Source organism: Thamnophis sirtalis, unplaced genomic scaffold (genome assembly GCF_051295495.1).
Source record: "Thamnophis sirtalis isolate CommonGarterSnake01/CBP01778 unplaced genomic scaffold, rThaSir2_p1.2 scaffold_5, whole genome shotgun sequence".
NCBI classification, from domain to species: Eukaryota; Metazoa; Chordata; class Lepidosauria; order Squamata; family Natricidae; genus Thamnophis; species Thamnophis sirtalis.
In genome coordinates this window covers 109,508,223-109,529,256 of record NW_028261385.1, presented here as the reverse complement: position 1 = coordinate 109,529,256, position 21,034 = coordinate 109,508,223, and the positions used below count along the sequence as shown (strand labels likewise).

Sequence of the window (21,034 nt, the reverse complement as noted above, 5' to 3'; positions counted from 1 at the left end):
TCTGCCATGAGCAGCAGCAACGGCAGCCGAGCTGGGAAAGGGGCGCTTTAGCAGGGCTGTGGAAGCCCTGTCAAAGCGCACCTTTCCCGCCTTGGCGGCTGCAGGGACCATCCCGCCACTTTCTCTTCCTCCTCCTTCTCCTCCCCTTCTGCCATGAGCAGCAGCAACGGCAGCCGAGCTGGGAAAGGAGCGCTTTAGCAGGGCTGTGGAAGCCCTGTCAAAGCGCACCTTTCCCGCCTTGGCGGCTGCAGGGACCACCCCGCCGCTTTATCTTCTTCCTCCTCCTCCTCCCCTTCCACCCGCAGCAGCAGCAACGGCAGCCGAGCCGGGAAAGGAGCGCTTTTGCAGGGCTTCCGCCGCGCCCCCAAGGACCGCTGACCTCGCGCCCCCGTTTCTTCTTCTTCCCCAGCCTTCCCAGTTAGCTTGCTTGAAGCTCCGAGGAGGCGGGAGGAGGGTCGCAGGAGTGGAAGTGGGGGGAGGTCTTCCCGGCCGGGAAGAGCTGAGAGGCTGCCGGCCCCTTTCGCAGGAAAGTTAACTTTTCTTGGCGAAATCCTGCCCCCCCCCCCGCGTGGGTGAGTGGTCGGCTGTCCTCTTCCCGTTAGCCGCCCGGAGTTACCTGTGTGTGAGGTGGGCTGCCCTATGCATTTGCATGTGTGCGCTGGAAAGAGAGTGAAAAAGAGAGGGAGAAATAATTATATTAATTAGATAGATCAGTCTTTCTCCACCTTGGAGACTTGAAAGTGTGTGGACTTCAACTCCCAGAAAGGGAGTTGGGAGAAAGGGAGAAAGGAGGAGAGAATGAAAGGAAGATGGGGGAAAGAAGAAAGAGGTAAGGAGAGGAGGATGGAAAGGAGAGAAAGAGGGGGAGAGAGGGTAGAAAGGGGAAGAGGAAGAGCAGGAGTAGGAGAAAGGGAAGGGAAGAAGGAAGGGGAAGGAGAGGAAGAAAGAGGAAAGTAGAGAAGGGAGGGAGGGTGAAAAGAAAGAGGTAAGGAGAGGAGGATGGAAAGGAGAGAAAGAGGAGGAGAGAGGGTAGGAAGGGGATGAGGAAGAGCAGGAGTAGGAGAAAGGTACAGGAAGAAGGAAGGGAAAGGAGAGCAGGAAGGAAGAAAGTAGAGAAGGGAGGAAGGGAGAAAAGAAAGGGAAAATAAGGTGGTGTTATAACAGGAGGAAGGGATGGTAAACAAAGCAACCCAAACTATATATTATAACCTATTAAATGAAATAATAAATGTATAAGAATGATAAATGTTAAAACACTTGTAACCAAACGACATGCTATATGTGATGATGGGTTTTTTTCTTTTTGTTTTGTTTTGTTTTTATTGTTGTGGGTATGTGTCATCTATGTAACAAAAAAAATAAAAAAAATAATTTTTATAAAAAGGTGGAGAAACACTGAGATAGATGATAATGAGGAAGGGAGAGGGAGAGAGAGAGAGAGACCATAACTAGATAGACAGATAGGCAGGCAGATAGACGGATGGATAGAGAGAAAGAGAGAGAGATAGGTAGGCAAGCAGATAGATGGATGGAGAAAGAGAGGGGGAAAGAGGGAGAGGGATACCATAACTAGATAGGCAGGCAGATAGACAGACAGATGGATGGATGGATAGAGAGAGAGAGGATGTATATAATTAAGGTGACCAGACGTCCCTAGCGAGGTCGCGGGCTGGCAGTAACTGCTGCGGCCTAGCTCCCCCCCCCCCCCCCGGTCAATGGTGTCCCTCTTTACCAATCTGAAAATCTGGTCACCTTACAGTTTATTCAGTCATCCATCTTTTTATTTTTATTTTTTCTTTCGCCGCCTCTGCTTTTTTACCAATATTCCGAGAGGAGTTAGTTTGCTGTACTAAAAACTTTATGGCTAGTTTGTGGTTTAGTTTGTGCGAAACCACGTTGTGCGAACGTCTGGCGTAATAAGTTTAAGGTTGCGTACTGCATATGGGGATGTCAGTCAATTTAATCCAGTAAATGTGGTTAGTGGTTTGGCGTCTCGCCCCAGCAAGGCACTTCGAAGTGAAAATCGTCTTCAGCCCCAGCTAAACTTAGTTAAGCCTCCCTTTACAGGGTGGGATGGTGATGGTAGTTCAAGTGTTGGACAGGATGGGGAGAGAAGCGGGTTCTTCTTTACCCTCATTTAGAGAAGTTCATAGGGTATCTTGACCAGCGTAACTATTTTACAGGATGGCTTTTCTGCGGAAAAATGGAAAGCTGTGCCTTAAGCTCCTCGGTGAAAGTTTGATATTAATATAATGAATAAACTTGGCCCTATAAGCTTGCTATAGAATAGTGTGAAACTACAAATAAAATTGTTTGGTGAACAGGTTAAGGTGTGCTTTATTAGATAATGTGATACTTGGGAAAAGTGCTAGTAGATTCGTTTTGCAATATTGCTATTGCTAGAACAGATATGCTGCTCATTAAGAAATAAAGTGAAAATACAACACAGTATAGCAATAAAAGTAAAAAATAAAGTTTCCTTCAATTTGAATTCCTTGAGAATGCATGGACAAGTTCATGTTGGTTTCTTAGTAATAGTATGTACATGGTCTGCTATTACCCTCTTCTGGGAATTTTTTTCAAAGGCATTCCTGAGTTCTAGAGTTTCCAGTATTCTTTCATCCAAACACAGTAAATCTGACTCTACTTAGCTTTTCTAAGATCAGTAATGGATAGATTCTGCCACTTGCTATGACATTTTAATAAACCCATTGTTTATCATTAATATTTTACAGATATATCTTGTTTTATTTCCAAAGGTCAAAACAATTGTCTTTGTTTTAATTGTACAACAGCAACATTTATGTCTTCATTCTTCACTATAAATTAACTTAATCATATTTTCCAGCATTATTTCTATCTCTGATCTTCAATCCCAGCATATACCTTGCTGTAGTCGTTTAACCTCTAGTTCTGATGAATTCAGAGAATGGACCCATCAAAATGAAACTATTTTGCCTGACCAGAAATATTTTGAACAAACTCGCTTGATGCTCATAGGTTACTTGAGAAATGAAACACCAGGAAAAAAAGATAAGATGATGGATGGAAGTGTTTATTTGCAAGATAACACTGGAGCACTTCCCTGTGTGGTATGGCATTAAGATGTTCTGCTGTTTATATATCCAGTGCTGTTTAGGAGAGAGATATTATAGCTCTTAGCAGAAAATAATAAATTTAAAAATGAAGATTTTGGGCCTTTAAAATCTTTCTCATTGTGTCCTAGGATACATACTGGGTATCTAGTTTAAATATAATGGTGCAGCTGGATGAAGACCAAGTCTTTTAATTTCTTGCAATCATCCACTAACTGGTATGGTCACAAACTGGACATACCCTTTCCATGCTTAACAACTAATTTTTGAAGTGACATTGACTACAAGATTAATATCCAAATATAGTATGTTTTTAAAAAACATATAAAGCAGCAATTTGGAGGATCAAATACAATTCTAGTTATCACATATAGTCATGGTGCAGTTTGCTAGACTGTTTATTCACTTGTTTTCTTCTGCTTGGTTCATTCATGCTGCTGGTAAATACTAAAACTGATATTCAAATGAAGGAAGCTGAATTTCCCTTCCTTCCTATCCAATAGGATTTAGCTGGAAACCCCCAATATGTTGTTTTGGAGAGGGGCAAGTAAATCGCTGTCTAGTAATGTGCATTAAATCTGAATGGGATTAGCATGATAGGTATTTCTATATGTTTCTACAATTTTCAAATAAAAGGCTATTGCTTTTGTATAGCTAATGCCACTTTTTCTCTTTTGGGCAGTTCCTGCATTTTGAGCTTGAGTGGCTAGAACATCTGTCACTCTTCCCTAGTTGGATATATGTTCCACAGATAGGTGAGGGCACTACTGGATATTTGGAGATCCTAGAAGATCCAATTCAAGTACTGTCTGGACCAGAGAAAAATCTTAGCACTATCTCTGTTTTGTACCCTGGGACAGCTGCAAACCTACTCAGTGCCAGGTAAAGATTTGCTAATATTATTTGCTATTATTTAGGCTTCTTGGTCATTCCTTTTCTTTCCCTAATCTTATCCATTTTCCTTAATTGTTAAGAAAGTGATGGATGCAATCTTCTTATTTAAATGCACATTTTCTAGGAAAAGGTGTGTCGTCTTTAAAGAGATACAGATGAGTGCAACTAGTGCCATTCACAATTGTTGAAACACAGATTCATCTTAACATCAACTCCCCAAAACAATTATTGACTCTTCTGCTCTCCATACACCATATTTGTACCTTATCCATCACTTTCTTCTCCCTTTCTCCTCTCCCTACCTACCTCCTTTCTTCCCTCTGCCATCCTTCCCTTTTCTATTCCCCTTTCTCTCTCCTTCTCCTCTCTCCCCTTTCCACTCATTTCTCTCCTCATTTACTTGGTGTATTTCAGCTTCTGAGCAAGCTCCTTTTATGCTGATGGTATTTATAATTCCTTTTCAATATACATATTTAATTTTAACATGTATTCTCCTTTAAAAAAATAGAACAAAAAAGTATACATATATAGTCATTGTACTTTTAAAACCTCCCCCGCCTAATTTTGGCCAAGATGTAGACCTAGTTACAATTCCCAGCTATTCTCATCATTATCTTTATATAAATATACATCCTTACATGCCCCCAGTTAGTGATTCTGTCTTTAAATCTCAATAGTTTCCCATTGTAGGTGTATTTCATGTTCCCTCTCCATTTTCCATATCTTAGATTATATTACCCTTAATTGTCTATGAATGGCAATCCTCGCTGTTTAATGTTTATTACAATTCCCTTAAATCTATTATATAGAATAACAGTGGTAAACATCTCACTTTATTCATCAACTTAAAAATTCTATATATCCATGCTTCATATATTTTAACCCATGCTTAGTTTTCCTTCTATTGTCATATTCAGTCAATTCACAATTATGTTTAAAAGTGAATCACAAACCTCTGCTTTACAACCTACCCATATCAGTATCATATTTATCCATATTTCATATATTTTAACCTTTTTAAAATTATCTTTCCATTATTACATTCAACCAATTAGCCACTCCATTTTATTGTCATATTTAGGAATAAAACCCTTATCTTAGCTTTATATTTTCCCATATAAAAGTTTCTAGTCTGATTTTTTCCTAGTAAGTCTTTTGTCCCACTTCTGTTCCTGTCTTTTCCCTTTTCTTTGTTTTGACACATCCACTGTCTTCAATTTTCCCCAGGCCACCATCAAAAGGATATTTTTTATTGCTCTTTGTTGGGGCAAAACCTCCTACTTCAATTTTCCTTATGCCACTAACAACTTCAACCTCTTTTGTCTGCTTTTTATTCCCTTTTATTTATTTAGGAATAAAACCCTTATCTTAGCTTTATATTTTCCCATATAAAAGTTTCTAGTCTGATTTTTTCCTAGTAAGTCTTTTGTCCCACTTCTGTTCCTGTCTTTTCCCTTTTCTTTGTTTTGACACATCCACTGTCTTCAATTTTCCCCAGGCCACCATCAAAAGGATATTTTTTATTGCTCTTTGTTGGGGCAAAACCTCCTACTTCAATTTTCCTTATGCCACTAACAACTTCAACCTCTTTTGTCTGCTTTTTATTCCCTTTTGTTGGGATACGGCCTCTTTTTACCATTTTCCCTATACCACTGCGAAGACTAATGGAGTTTTTTGTCTGCTTTTTATTTCCCTCCATTTCTACCCCTTTGTTGTCTTGCCCCCCTTCTTTGAATTCTTCTTTAGATATCTGCTTCTCTGGGCTCAGAATCCTATTTAGGCTTGATTTTAATGATTTATGTATATTTTTATAATTTCACATAGTTCTTCAAATTCCCAGCTTTCCATGATGACCAGTTCCAAAGTTACAGTTAGTTATACAGTTCTTATTTCAGAGTTCTGATCCACCTTAAATTTATCTACTTCAACTGCTGATGTTTCAACCCTCCATTTTCCTTTTCTTTCTTTTGGAGAAAATCCTGATCTGACCATCAATATTATTATGCTCTCAAGATTTCTTTGCCTTTACCAGGTTTGATTTATGGCTGTGGGTTAGATACATTTTCTTACTGGTCTTTCATCTCTTCTTCACCTTCCTGCTTGCTTAGATGGGAAGTCAGCATCTTGTCAGCCATATTGCAGGCTGCCGCCCTCACTCTGATTCATAAAGCAAATCTCCGACCTGCGAGGGACCTGTTGCCTCCCTCTGGGTCTGCTGACATTCTTCGCCCCCCCTCCAGGGGGGGTTCTGATCCAAAAAAGGATCACTGGAGTTAGTTTGTCAGACAGGGTTCATGTGAGGCTCTTCAGAACTCACATTCCCCACGTCTGTCCAGCTGGAGAACTTCTTGTCGACTCGATGTAAACGTTTAATAATACAATATGATATTGGCTATGTAATAGTATACATATGGTTATATGTTATGAAAATGAAAAAATAAAAAAAACTTTATAACAATTATTGAAACACCTTTTGTACTTGGGAAAGCATTATATTCCATTGAATAGCTACACATCCCTATCTGCAGATACTCACTTTTGTGTAACTTTTTGAAATAATCTACACATTGGTGAATAATGGATGAACTTTTGATTGTCCCCCAAATAAGATGAGTTAGGACTGATATTCTAGTCTGCTGATTAAGTAATATTGATGAAGTTAGAGTGCATTGGATCAATGTGAATCAGATATAATTTATTTAATTATGAAATTTCTCTATTGCTTGAAACCAATCCTATTCTTGATAACTTAACAAAACATAATAAAAATGCAATACAAAATCAGAATAAGGATGAATTAAAATAACAATTCCATTTAAATTCTCAATTAATGCTAAACATAACAGACTAAAATATGGGAAAAGGTGCTCTGGCTACAATTGAACACCAAAGGTTTTCTAGAAGAACCATGTTTTTATCTTCCAAAAGACTATAAGGTTGGCTACCATTGGTGCTTCAAGAGACAGGCTGCTGCAGAGACGGTGCACCATTAGCTCCCCCTCATTATAGCTAATAGATTGGGAACCTTAGGTGGAACCTTACTTAAATATTAATAGCAAAGTATTTGAATTATTCTGGTGGTACTACTTTATAAATGGACTGTAGTTTGACTACAGCAGGAGCCAAGGAAGTGAGTAGAACTGCCTGAAATTCAGTAGCAGCCACTTACCTGCCTATAGGCCTGGGACTTGCAGGTTCCTGGTAGCTACCCATTGACTTTGTTGTGGGAAGTGGCAGGATGTTTCACCTGATGACCATGGGATTCAGTTAACAACAGCAACTGGGGCTACATGATTTGCTGTCAATATATGATAATGGTTGGGCTTTACAACTATATCACTTGACAATGGAAATTCCAATCCCAATTGCCATTATAAGTCAAAGACTATCTGTAATGGAACAATAATGACCATCACTCTCTCTTGCTTATTGACCATAATTAGGACTGACAACTCTCACTAAGTGATAGTCATTAAGCAACATATCATGACCACGACATGCAATTTTACAGTTGGTTTCTCTATTGACTCTTGTCTGAAGCCAGCTGTGAAACACAAAAGGCAATCACTTGACTGTGGGATGCTGCCACAATCATTAGTGCAAGATTGTAAAGTTATATTCTCATAATAAGTTCAGATGGTTGCTAAAAAGGACAGTGGTTAAGTGAGGGCTACTTGTAATCTCATTAGCTGCCACTAATGGCCATTGATGCAGGATCAATCACCTCATTCAGGGAACAAATAAAGAAGACCCAAGCATTGATAAAGATAAAAAACAGGACTCCCAGACTCCAGTGGGAGCTATTTAACAATTGAGATAGAACTAGAGCAGGGGTGTCAACTCAAAGCCCGCAGGCTGGATCTGGTTCGCAAAGAGCCGAGGTGGCGCAGTGGTTAGGGTGCAGTACTGCAGGCCACTTCAGCTGACTGTTATCTGCAGTTCAGCGGTTCTAATCTCACCGCTGACTCAGCCTTCCATCCTTCCGAGGTGGGTGAAATGAGGACCCAGACTGTGGGGGCGAGATGCTGACTCTGTAAGAGAGGGCTGAAAGCCCTATGAAGTGGTATATAAGTCTAACTGCTATTGCTATTGCTAATGTGGTCGGATCCGGCCCATGGGGCTGTCCTGGAAAATGTAAGAGGCCCAGTTGCCTCAGCCAATTGCTGCCAAGATTTCAGTAGGCCGCTCCTTTCTTTTCATCGGTAGTGGAATTTGATTCGTATCAGCCAAGGGATTGATTTCATGCCATATAATTTGGGAATAACCACTAAACATCTACATTCACCCTATATTTGGGAGGTAGGTCTCAACTGAGGAAAGTCAGGCCTGGAATTTGGTAATGAAATGGTAATACTGGTTACTAACATTCATAAATCATAAGTTGGGTTACAGTGAAAGAAGGAGATTGCGTTCATGTCCTCTGTGCCATTTTGCAGTATCTAGTTGGTCATGATTAAAAATAATGCCTTACGAAATGTACATTTTACTGATCTGCCAAGTCTCTCTTTTTCCTTTTTTAGACTTCAGAATAAGAATACAGCAAAAGTGAATGTGGCAGGGGAACTAGAGAGGTTGACTACTATTCTCCATTTCAACCAAAAGAGTTTCTTCTTCCTCTTCTTGAAGTGTTTTAGTTCTTCTGCTTGTGTTCCAGTGGTAATACAAGTATGTTTATTCACTGTATGTTTATTTTATCCTTTATTCAACTAAAGAGTGATGTCTTTTCTTAAATTACTACAGAAAAGTTAGTTGATGAACAACCACCATGACCAATTATGAGGTTCATAGGCTAAGATATGTTATACCTATTTTTGAGGAAGTAGAAGTTGAGTTGATCTGCTAGGATGTTTGGAGGAGGATTATGATTTTGTTAATCATGCATCACAACCAGTGTGGTTTGGTTTTCTTCATGGTTGGGCTTGGGAATAGTAAAGGTAGCATCTAATTATACATGGATTGCCTAATAGTACTGCTTGTAGACTACAGTGCTCTTTCCCTTAAAGGAATCCATATTGGAAAGAAAAACAATAAAGCAGTCTCCAGTGACAGTGTGGAATAGGCCTTCATTGATTCTGAAGTCATATCAATGGTGGGTTGCAGGCGGTATACCCCTGTAGGAGTGTAGTGATGCATGCTTGGAACACTGGGTACCATTCTGCTCCAGTGGGCCCGCCCGCCCGCCGGTCGTCATTACCTGTCTTTAAACTCTTCGTTGCTTACATGTATGGCATGTACAGCGCCTGTGCGACGGAGGGTAAGATGCATGCGCACATTGTGCACATTCATGTGGAGGATGCCGGGCCCCATTGCAACCGTACTGGTTGCAACAGGATCCGGAACCCACGACTGAGTCACATGTACTTCAAGTGACTTTAGAATCAGGAGCAATTCCAAACCTTCATAGCTGTTCTTATAGGTGCTGAATTTTGATGTTCTTATTGCTTTATCCTAGAAGACTCCCCACTTGGTTTGGCATCATGCACTACAACTGGGGTACAGATATGTCCTAACTGACTTGAAGATAACTTGCCTCAAAAGTACTGGGCACAATGTTTTCAGAACCAGCTCTTCCTCTTGCCTTCTGCCTTACTGCAAAGAACAAACAAAGGAACAATGTCTGGATGTAACTTCACAAGGAAGATCAATGGTACCAGTTTCCATTATGCCTTCTATACAGCCTAAAAGCTTATTGAAAGTGCAGAAGGAAGAAATGATATTTGGTCCTCTTAGAAAATCTGAGCTCATCTCATATACAGTAAGTAAATTCTGACACCTATACAAAGAAAACGTTTTGAACCTACATCTGAACATTTCTTCAGACATGACTCCAGTAAGCAGTACAAACTATTGCATAACCTTTCATTATTCATTTTTCAGGGTACTATCACTCAGGTGTTAAATGCCCAAGCTGGTCTCTATGAACTAGATCACAAATACGTACTTTGTCTTGCTTATCAGCAGATGTTGAATACTGGCTGCGGATTCCGGCCAGGAGCATGCATAGAGGTGAGTTGGCTTGGAGTAGTTTACAGTCTCCATTAGAAATGCTGTTTTAAAGAAAGTAGACTGTTTGAAAAGAAGGTAGGAGGTTGGCATCATTCTGTTTCCAGCTGAAGTATAGTTATGACAGGAGAGCTTTCTGATTTAAAACGAAGAAATTCTTACTGAAGAAGGCTGTAGTCTGATGAGGATTGTATATTATGTTGACCAATGTAGTTTCCTGGCTGACTGTAAAGCCAAAATGGAATAACTACTATGTGAAAATTGTTGGAAATATTTTTAAAAACTTCAAATCTTTTTTATGCTTTACATGTTAGCTTCGAGATGTCCATCTTCTGGAGACGCCTTTGCCTTCTATTCCTGCTGCTTTTGGAGCTTGTCTACATACTACCATTGTGCTAAAGAGTTTTTCAGCATATAGCATATTACATCAGCCTGTAAGCTGCTTTGGAAATCATTATCTGCAACTACTCTTGCGTTATAATTTAAGCCTGTCACTCTATCTTTATGTGGTCAACTTGCTGGAAATATTTGAACAAAGGTGTGTGTGATTAAAACCGATGGCATATGATAGTATGTATAACCTTTCTTCAGGCAAACATTTAAGGATTGGTTCTAGTTTTCTATAATATAATTTTTATGATGATTTTATAATGATTTTTGCCAGAGAACAGGTTGCACTTAAGAGAATTTAAAGCTCTGAGAAGGAGACAAGGAAAAAAATTTTTTTTTGTTTACACTTCAATTCATAAAACATCCCATGGTTTTTTTTCAAAAGGCAATTGGACTTTGTTTTTCCTTGAAGACGTTTCACTTCTAATCCAAGACAAAATTCTTACTGAATGGTGGAGGATGGAAGCATGTGAATTCCTTGCAGTCATCTGGTCGATGTTTCTGAGAGTCGTTGAGGCCACTTGTAGGTTTATCTATGCTCTCAGGGCAGTGGTAGGTTGCAGGCAGTACGCCCCGGTATGGTCGTACCGGAGCCTGCCCGGAGATTGGATACTGTTCCAGTACTGTGCTCCAGAGGCCCCACCCACCTGCCTGAGCTCCTTACCAGTCTTTTAAGTCTTCGGTACTTTTGTGCACACGCACGGCATGTAAAATGCCTGCGTAACAGTCCGCTGAACAGCTGGAGTGTCACGGAGATTTGCGGAAGCGGTAAGACACATGTGCGCACATGCTGTGCGCGTCTATGTGGATTATGCCGGGCTGGAACAGGATCAGAACCCACCACTGTCTCGGGGTCACCGGAATAGTGCAAATGAGTTTGGAACCTTCTTAAACTTCTCTGAGCCTATTTGCAGACGTTTCATTATTGAACTAGGTAACATCATTATTGCTAGTTATCTGATGTTACCTAGTTTGGTAATGAAACACGTACAAAAATACAGCCAAGCTCAGAGAACACCAATGATGCCACAATTTAAACCTGAGCTACAGAAGCAAAGATCTATTGTTCTAGTATGCAGAATATAAAAAGTTGATTTAAATTGCATGGTGATAGACTCCAGCTGAACATTAAGAAAGCCCTCTTAGAGCAGTTTGGTAGCATACCAAATTACTCAAAGGGACTTCCTTTTATTAGTTGTGTCCAAGCGTAAGGCAAACCTTATTTGTGGATGTTTTAAATCTGAATTCCTCTGAGCAGATGATTGGATTTCAGAACCATTGTGACCCTTTCCAAGTTTGATCCTATTGAAACTGTCCAAGGTCTAGAACTTCCCTACATTGTATACTCCCAGAGAAGCATTTTTCTCATATATTGGTGAATAGCAATGTCTAAATTATAGAAAAGTGATTATTATACACAGTATAAATATTGAAATAAATTTTGAGCACTTATCAAATCTCTAAATTTGTTTAATTTTAACATTATTTTGGGCTCATGGTCAGGGGCAATATTGGCTGAGAGTTGAAATATAGAACATCTGAGGAGCACCAGGTTTTTTTTGAGTACAAGGACTAAATATGCTCAAGAAATTATGTTGAAAGTTACTTTGAATTTGTTCTTTTTCCTGTTTTATGTTCTTCAGATTTTCCCTTCTAAATTTTCTTCACTTGAAATTCATTTCCCCTCATTATATCTTTTAAGATTGTAATGTTATCTTAAATCTTTCTAGGTTCTGTTGTTTTACTGAGCACCAAAGGTTGATGCTTTGTTTTAGCCATCATTCTCAAAGACTAATAGAGAAGTTTATTGTTCCTATTCTGAATTCCCTGCTGCCACCCAAGAAGCAGGAAAGAAACTTCCATGCAGAGATCCTGGCAGAAAAGCACAATTGTCTTCTAGACCAGGTAATACCTTTTCCCACAATCCTGTGTACTTAACGTCTATGTGGACATAACCTAACTCCTAAACCCTTTCCTAGTATCAGATTCTGGAGCCATCATGTCAGATTCCACATTTTGTTCAACTGTATAGTATGGTTGAGAAGAGCTGCTGGGAAAGCTGTGGTCCATTGCAGCAGTTGCATTCTGCCTCAAAGATCTGCAACCTAAATATCCAAGAACTAAATTGCAGATTGGCCCAGAACTACTGCATTTTATCAGCTGAATGTTTTCATCCTCCATTGGTAAGTATGACATTTATCTTCTGAAAGTTTGAGAGAAAGAATAGTTTTTTGTTGTATAGGAAACTCAGAGAATAAACATGAATGTACTCACTCCCTCTGTACTGTCTATGTGTGTTGACTCCTGGCAAATGCAAGAACAAGCCCCTGTTTTTTGCAAAGATTTAAATTCGAGGCTACTTCTCTCTACTTCCTCTTCCTGGCTCGCAGTTTAATCTCAGTCTGGCCTGAAAGAGTACTGTTTTTACTGGATCTTTGACTGGACTTGAGAATTTTTTTAAATTTTGTCTTCGTCTCCTAGGTGATCCCGTGGAAGGAGTCATTGATGGGATATTCCCAGACCCCATTTGCCTTGAGCCTGAGGTTAAATTCAGGCCACTCCTCTCTGCCTTACTTCCTGGCTCCCAGTTTAATCTCAGTCTTTTGGCCTAATAGGAGACTTTTCTTGGCTCCTGACTTTATTCAATTTGGTGTGAGAATTTTCCATCCTTGCCTTCCCCACCTGCTCCCTTGTCTTCCCTGAGTGATTGTGGCTGCACTGGGCAATAGCTGGGCTTTGCTGGAGCGCCTCAGGCTCCAAGACTGCTTGCAGTCTCTGGGGAACCTCCGAAGCCGGCCTCCAGGAGATCAAAAGAGGAAGTGCATTTCCACCCCATCGGGGGCTGCTGAGCTCCTCCGGGCCTCTGAGTGGCGTTGTTGAGGCAGAGCTCCTGGAGGAATCAGGCCACATGGTCAGTGGCCACCATCTTGGATCCCTGCCAGCTTCCGGGAGGACACACGTGGCCAGGACAGCCATTAGAGCTCTGCAGAGGCCACGTGCAGAAGCACTTTTTCCCGTGAACTGGGGAACCGCCTCCAACTGCTCTTTCCAGCGTTCTTTCCACAATTGAGCCATGGATCAGTGGCATTGGGACTACGTGCACAGAGGCACAGGGCCCTTCAGGATTGCTGGCAGCATTCTTTTTCTTCTGTGAGGAGTGGAGGAGGCTGTAGAGAGCCTGGTAAGCCATCTGAGGAGCTGTGAGTACCTGAGGCTTTTGGGGAAGCTGTTCTTAATGGCGGATTCCCCTGTGGATCCTGAGCCTGGCGAGGGAACTTCCAGAGACCCCTCCACATCCATAGAGAGGGCCTCGGGCAAGAGGCCCACATCTAAGTCTGCCACAGCAGGGGGCTCTCACAGGGGGCATGAGGGACTTGCCACCAGGGCTTCCTCTCGAAGAGCCAGAGACTGCATTAGCCCTTCCCCTCCAGGTCCTGTTCTTCCCTTAGGCTCACGCCTGTGGCTGACTCACCCCCTAGAGCCCGGGGATCTTCTGGGGGGGGGTGTTTCCATGCCCCCCCATCACCCCTGAGCACACTGGGGCCCAGAGAGGGGATCCTTTCAGCAGGCCTGTTTCTGGACTGGGCCGATTTAGGCTGGCTCCTCAATCTGTTGAGGCAGAGCCGGTTTTGGGGCCTCCCACTCTTTCCCCAGCATTTCCTGAGCTTCCAGAGAGGTTTCAGCAGATTATTGCCCAGGCAATTTCTGAAGGTATTGCCACAGGCATGCAGAAAAAATCTAGATCCTCTAGGAGGAGTTCTTCTCATGGTATACCGGGAGGTCATCCAAACCAACCCGCAACTTCTGTTCATGAGCATAGTCAGAGCTCTCCCTCTACAGCTAGTGAGGATTCTGTGTTAGATGAAGGGGATCAGAAGGAGGTTGGTTTCTCTGATGATGAAGAACCTGTTCCAGAGGCTTCTGTGTTCACTGGTTTATTTCCCCCCTCCCAATTTGGTTCCCTTCTTTGCAAGGCTAAGGCCATTGCGGATTTGGAGGTGGCTCCCGCTGCTGGGGGCACTCTGACTACGCTGGCTACCCTGGCTCCAGGCACAAAAAGGGGCCATTCCACAAGCCCCCAGTAGGAAAGGAGGAGATCCCTACTCCCCCTATGTTCATGGGAGTTCTCAAGTCCCAGTGGGCGAAGCCCTCGGCCTTTCCTACCCCAGGCGGCAACGATTGCCGGTTTTATAACCTTGATCCTAGTTTTTCTCAGGCTTTACAGATTCTGACAGTGGACCCACATGTGGCGGCTTTGGCATCCTCCTCTCTGGTGGTGACCCATCAGGCGGCTGCCTGGGCCATCAAGACAGCCACTTCAGCGTCCTTTATGTCCAGGGCCTCTCTCCTCTGGCTTATACAGATTTCTGCTAAGCTTCCAGCAGGGGACACTAAATTGAGGCAGGAGTTTAATAAGGTTTTAGCGGCAGCAGAATACACTGCAGATGCCACCTTCAACTCCGCCAAGTTCGCTTCTTGGGTTCTGGCTTCTAATGTCACCACCAGGCGGCTCTTGTGGCTTCGTCACTGGAACGCAGACATGAGGTCCAAGTGGAAATTGGCCTCCGCCCCCTTTAAGGGAGGGAAACTTTTCGGGGAAGCCCTAGAACCTGTCCTAGTCGAAAACAAGGACAAAAAGAAAGTTATGCCGTCTGTCACTAAAAAGACAGAGCGCAAAGGTTCTGGTTATTTCAGGAAGCAATCCTTTCGTGCCTCAGAACCATCCACTAGCACCGGTCAGTACCACCGTCCGTACAATCAGGGACAGGACCGGTCACAGGACCATCAGCCCTTTCGGGACAGGTACGGGCAACAACCCTTCTCCAAGTGGTCTTTTTGTGGCGGATTAGGCTCCAAGACTTTCCGTCACTATAAGTGACAGCCAGCTGATGGCTCCCATCGGAGGGCGCCTGCAACTATTTCAGGCCTGATGGGAGGAAACAATGTCAGACCAGTGGGTTCTTCAGACAATCTGTCTGGGTCTGACCCTAGACTTCATTTTCTCCCCCCTCGCCACTTCATCTGCTGTCCCACCTCCTCCTCCCCAGCCAAGTGGTCCCTAATGGAGCAAGATATCCAGCACCTTCGGAAGATAAGGGCAATAGAACCAAGACCAGCAGGTCAAGAAGGGTCAGGTTTTTACTCAATCCTGTTCCTAGTTCCAAAGAACTCAGGGTGGAGGAGGATATCTAAAAAGATTGAAGTACCATCTAGCGTACAAACACTTCAAAATGCAGTATTTCCAGTCAATCTTGAGCTGCATCAGGCCAGGGGATCTACTAACATTAATAGATCTCAGAGAAGCATATCTTCACATCCCTGTTCGCAAAGCCCATTGTAGGTTCCTGAGATTCTACCATGCAGGAACGCACTATCTAGGGCCCTGCCGTTTGGCCTGTCATCGGCCCCCAGAACATTTATAAAGATCCTGGCAGCTGTGGTGGTGTCCCTGAGGTCGCGTCCAGTGAGACTTCAAGCATACCTCGACGACATCATCATACAATCTCCGTCCCGCCAGCAAGCGGTCAGAGACCTCCAAATAAACCATGAGAGTCCTGGTTCTCAATCAACATGGACAAAAACCACCACCAGGTTGCTTTATCTCGGTGCCATCATAGACACTGTAAGTTGCCAAGTCGTTCTGTTGTGACTCAGAAGAAACCTCCTGTGAGTTGTTTCGGGATGCAGGGCTGACCGACTCACAGGAGAGGATAACAAGCAGCTGTGGCTCGTTAGGATCTCCTTCGGACAAAAGATGATGGTGCCATGCCTTAGTTGCAATTCGTTCAGTTCCTGTTCTAGTCAATTCTCTGTTTGTTTGCAATCATCGAGAAAAAGCACTTGGATAAGTGATTTGATTTATATAAACCTGTTTTGCTGTAGTTTACTTTTGCCAGAGAATTTATCTGTCTTTATTTTGGGCTCACAGCCAGCAAGAGCCGGGACTGATAAAAACATTCCTTTGCAAGCTTTGTTTGGCTTTCGTTTCTGAATGAACAAGGTGGGGTTAGAACATCTATCTATCTCAGGAGCGGATCTCCAGCCTCATGGCTGATTCTTCAGGTGAGGCTCCTTTTGAGCCAATTCGTACCTGTGATCTGAAGCACCTACCCTTCAAGGCAGTATTCCTGACCGCAATCACCTCTGCACATAGGATTTCGGAGATGGTGGCCTTGTCAGTCAGGGAGGACTTGTGCGTCATACATCCAGACAGGCTCGTTCTTCGCTTGGATCCTTCTTTTCCTCCGAAGGTCAAATCTTGGTTTCATCAGAGCAAGGAAGTCATCCTTCCGGACTTTTGTCCACACCCATGGCATCCTACAGAACGCTGATGGCACAAGCTGGATGTGCGTCAAACCATTTGCAAATATATCAAGCGCGCCGCAGCATTCAGGCGATCGGAATCACTTTTCATTTCCTTTCAACCTGCTACCATGGGGCACAAAGTCACCTCACCACCATCGGCTGATGGTTGCATGCTTGCATCACCCTTCCCTATCAGCTCCAGTCTAAACAGGTACCGCGACGTATCACAGCCCACTCTACAAGGAGCACCGTGTCCACAGGAGCCTAGGCGACACAAGCGCTCATAGAAGAGAACTGCAGATTTGGGTTTCACCATCCCAGTTTGTCCGTGCTTACAAATTGGACAAGTTTGCATCAGTGGAAGCAGCCTTTGGGAGACGAGTTCTTCAGGGTATTCATTCTGCTGGGGAGACCATTGAATCAGGTTCGTCCCGTCCTAGTGACATTTAGCTTGGGTATGTCCCATGCTTGGACTCTCCAAGCAGCATACAGGGAAATGACCATTGGGTTACCTGAAGGGTCCTTTTCTGTATGCTGCAAAGAGAGTCCAACCCCGCCCTAGGGTCTCTCTCTCTCTCACAGCTTCCGTGATGTGGATTGTGACTTTATTACCGGACTTGACTTTACAATCTATCTTGACTTGAACTAAGATCAGACTCAATGGAACCACATTTGAACAGTGTTACAGGTCCACGCCTTCATCGAAAAATCTGAAGAACCGGAAGAGGAGGCGTGGCTAAAGATCTTTCAATTCAGTCTAGGGCAGTCAGACAGAATTTAACCCACGCTTGGACTCTCCTCGCAGCGTGCAGAATAGGACCCTTGAGGTAAGCCAATGGTCATTTCCCTGTGCATGAGCTGGTCTCGCTGCTGCTGAGGAAGCCCTCGAAGCTGTTTACAGTTGCAGGAGGGGGCTCCAAGCCGTGCTCTATGGGACGCTGAGGGCTGCGACTCCCATCTTCCATCGGGGGGGGGGAGTCGCTAGAGTGATCGGAGACTTGTGGAGGAGTGAGCTAGTTGCAGCTCGCTCTGGCATCGGGTTGCATGGTCAGCGGTTGCCATTTTGGAAGAGCATCAATCAGCGGCCACTTTGAGGAACGCACATGGCCGGAACGCGAGAATCGGTGCTTAGTTAAACAGCAAGGCCATATGGCATCTGCTGGATATCCAAGTGATGGAGCTGGTTCTTGAGGGAGAGAAGGAATTGGGGTTTTATTCAAACCTGTTTGTTGTTCCTAAAGTTCAGGGGGGTTGCAATCCTGGACCTAAAGCTGTTATATTCTAGACTGTTCTATCATAAATTCAAAATGGCATCCCTCAAATCCATCCTGGAGGGGATTAGGCAGGAGGATTTCATGGCATCTATTGACCTCACAGAGGCATACCTCCATATCATAAATGTCCCAGATCACCACAAGTTCCTCAGGTTTTCATACAGGGGGGTCCACTATCAAAACAGGGCCCTCCCCTTTGGTTTGGCATCAGCCCTCAGGACCTTCACCAAGGTTCTGGCTGTGGTAGTGGGTCACCTCCGTTCCATTCCAGTCCAGTTGCAGTGCTACTTTGATGACATTCTGGTGCAAGCCACGACTGCAGATCAGGCTAAGGGAAATCTGGGTCGCACAATTAACACCTTGTAGACCCTGGGGTTCTTGATCAACTTCGAGAAAAGTCACCTGGTTCTCACCACTAGACTCCAGCATTAGGGATCATTATCGATACTGTGGAGTGTGAGGTGTTTCTATCATAGGAGCGCAGAGACAGTATAGTGGGATTGATTAAAGAAATTCGCAAGGCACGTTCTGTTCCCGTAGTTCTTCTCTTTCGGCTTCTGGGCAAGTTCATTTTGTGCATTGAGATAGCGCCATGGGCATGCCTGCATGCCAGGGAACTGCAGTGGTTGCTGCTACCACACTAGAGGGATGGGACAAGCGACGGCCTCTTCAAGATTCTCATGCCACCTCAGGTGTTTCTATCATTTCCGTTGATGGATGTCCCCAGCTCTGGCCAAGGGTTCCCTCTTCAGGGAACCAGACAAGTTGGTCCTGAGGATGGACACAAGTCTTTTCAGTTGGGGGGCACACCTAGAAGCCCAGTTAGTTCAAGGCCGGTGGACGCCCTCAGATCTATAAAAGAACATCAACTGGCTGGAGCTCAGAGCAGTACACCTGGTACTCCTCCACTTCAAGGGGACAGTTAAAGGTCAAAGGTCCTGACAGGCAATGTTGCTGCCAATGCCCATGTAAACAAACAAGGGGGCACTCACTCGTTGCTGTGAGACGAAGCAGTGAGGCTGGGAAACTGGGCAGAAAGGAATCTTCTGTCGATTCGAGCATAACATATTTCCGGGGTGGAAAACCAGCAGGCAGATTGGCTCAGCAGGGAGACGGTGGACCATAGGGAGTTGCAGCTACATCCCAGCATTTTCAAGCAAATTTGTTGGACCTCTTCACCACCCTGTAGAACGCCCAGGTCTCTAACTTGATTTCATGGTTCCTAGCTCAAGGGGCAGTGGACGTCGATGCCTTGCATTGCAGATTGCCAGTGGGCCTCCTTTACGCCTTTCCCCCTCTCCCCCTCCTTTCAGGAGTTCTGAGGAAGTTAGTGTTGGAGAGGGCAGAGGTGATTCTGGTTGGCTTCAGCACCAGGTGCTGGAATTTCTCCAGGATGGCCTGGAGAAGGGTCTAGCCCACAATACCGTCAGGAGGCAGGTCTCGGCCTTAGCTACAGTCCTTGAGAGAGGGGGCTCTCGATCCCTGTCTCAGCATCCAGTCAAAGAGGTTCCTCAGAGGGGTAGCTAATCTCCAGCCCCCTGTGGTTCACCTGTTTTCCACATGGGACCTTCCCATGGTGCTCCAGGCACTGACTGAGGCCCCTTTAGAGCCTCTGAGGGAGGTGAGCCTTCAGTTCCCGACCCTCAAGGTGGTGTTCTGGTGGTGATTAACTCTGCCAGGTGTGTATCCGAGATCAATGCATTGTCATCGAGGGTGGATGTGTGCACTTTTTACAACAACAGGGTCGTTCTCAGGCTTGACCCTTCTTTCCTGCCCAAGGTTAATTCTCCTTTACATAGGGCTTAGGAGGTGGTGCTTCCGGATTTCTGTCTGGAGCATTCCAGGGAAAGGGAACGGTCCTGGCATCGCCTGGACATGAGAAGGGCACTGCGTATCTACCTGAAACGCACCTCTGCCTTCAGGAGATCGGAGGCACTCTTCGTCTCCTTCCAGCCCTCTATCGAGGGGTAAAGGGGACACCTGCCACCATTGGCAGATGGATTGGCTAGCCATCTCTAGGGCATATGAGGCGTGCAGGCTTCCGATGCCCGGCTGACATCACTGCACACTTCACCAGGAGTGCGGCCACATCTGCAGCCTGGTCTACCCAGGCTCCTATAGAGGATATCTGTAGGGCTGTCACCTGGGCTTCACCCTCACCTTTCATCAGGCATTACCGGCTGGATGCTTCTGCGGAGGCATCCTTTGGTAGGAGGGTACTGCAGGGAGTGCTGGACAGTCGGGGGGCTCAGGGAATGATTCAATGTCCATGGGAGGGAATCAATGATTCCCTCCCATGAACATCTAGTTTAGGTATGTCCCATCAATGACTCCTCCCACAGGTCACTTTGGAGACTGTCAGTTGGTCTTATCTGAACTCAAAGGTCCTGTGGGATGAGTCACTTCCCACCCATGTAGTGCGCTAGCTAGCGCCTAGGGTCCTGAGCCAGGTTATTGGTTTTTGGTCAGTCCGGGACCGTGTGTGTGTGTGTGTGTGTGTGTTGCTGTTGTCTTTCCTATACCCTTCCTCCACATTGATCTTCGATTAAACTGGAGAGCCAGGAAGAGGAAGTAGAGAGGAGTGGCCTCAAATTTAACCTCTGTCTGGGCAGATTGGATGTGAGAATACCCATCAGTGACTCATCCCACAGGACCTTTGAGACATGCAGTTCAGGTAAGGCCAACTGACATTCCATTTGATTGAAGTGATAGGGTCTTTTACTAAGGATCAGTAGTTGCAAACAAAGCAGGCTAGAACTAAAGTTCCTGCACAAAAGATTGCAAAATTTCCCCCTTCTTCCCAGCCCTTCTTCCTTGACCAATTCATCTTTGACCAATGGTGTGCCCATAGGTGTTTTGGGAACCACTTGGATGTTTGGTGCAATTCACATTCTTTTCTCAGGCTCTATGCCCTTGAAGCCTGGAACAAGATGGTACTCACCACTCGTGGTTTCTGTCAAGTCTGTCATCCACTCTCCCTTTTGATCACCTTACATGGCAATTGCATATTTCCTCTCCCTCCTCCCCCTCCAATGACTGATGGCAGAATGCCAATGAAGCATCAGGCTGAAG

General features: G+C 44.3%; 1 protein-coding gene across 1 annotated transcript in view; it reads left to right on the top strand.

Annotated features, from left to right (window-relative positions):
- Positions 1 to 2,831: 2,831 nt before the first annotated feature.
- LOC148045543 (CST complex subunit CTC1-like) overlaps positions 2,832 to 21,034 on the top strand; it is a gene marked incomplete at its 5' end in the record, with an annotated part of 32,004 nt that continues 13,801 nt past the window's right edge. The window contains 8 exons of the mRNA XM_087716517.1: positions 2,832 to 3,092; positions 3,778 to 3,977; positions 8,510 to 8,654; positions 9,442 to 9,744; positions 9,867 to 9,995; positions 10,307 to 10,530; positions 12,113 to 12,287; positions 12,362 to 12,565. Of these exons, the coding sequence (XP_087572643.1) occupies positions 2,832 to 3,092; positions 3,778 to 3,977; positions 8,510 to 8,654; positions 9,442 to 9,744; positions 9,867 to 9,995; positions 10,307 to 10,530; positions 12,113 to 12,287; positions 12,362 to 12,565 (1,641 nt within the window). The remainder of the gene's footprint in view (positions 3,093 to 3,777; positions 3,978 to 8,509; positions 8,655 to 9,441; positions 9,745 to 9,866; positions 9,996 to 10,306; positions 10,531 to 12,112; positions 12,288 to 12,361; positions 12,566 to 21,034) is intronic.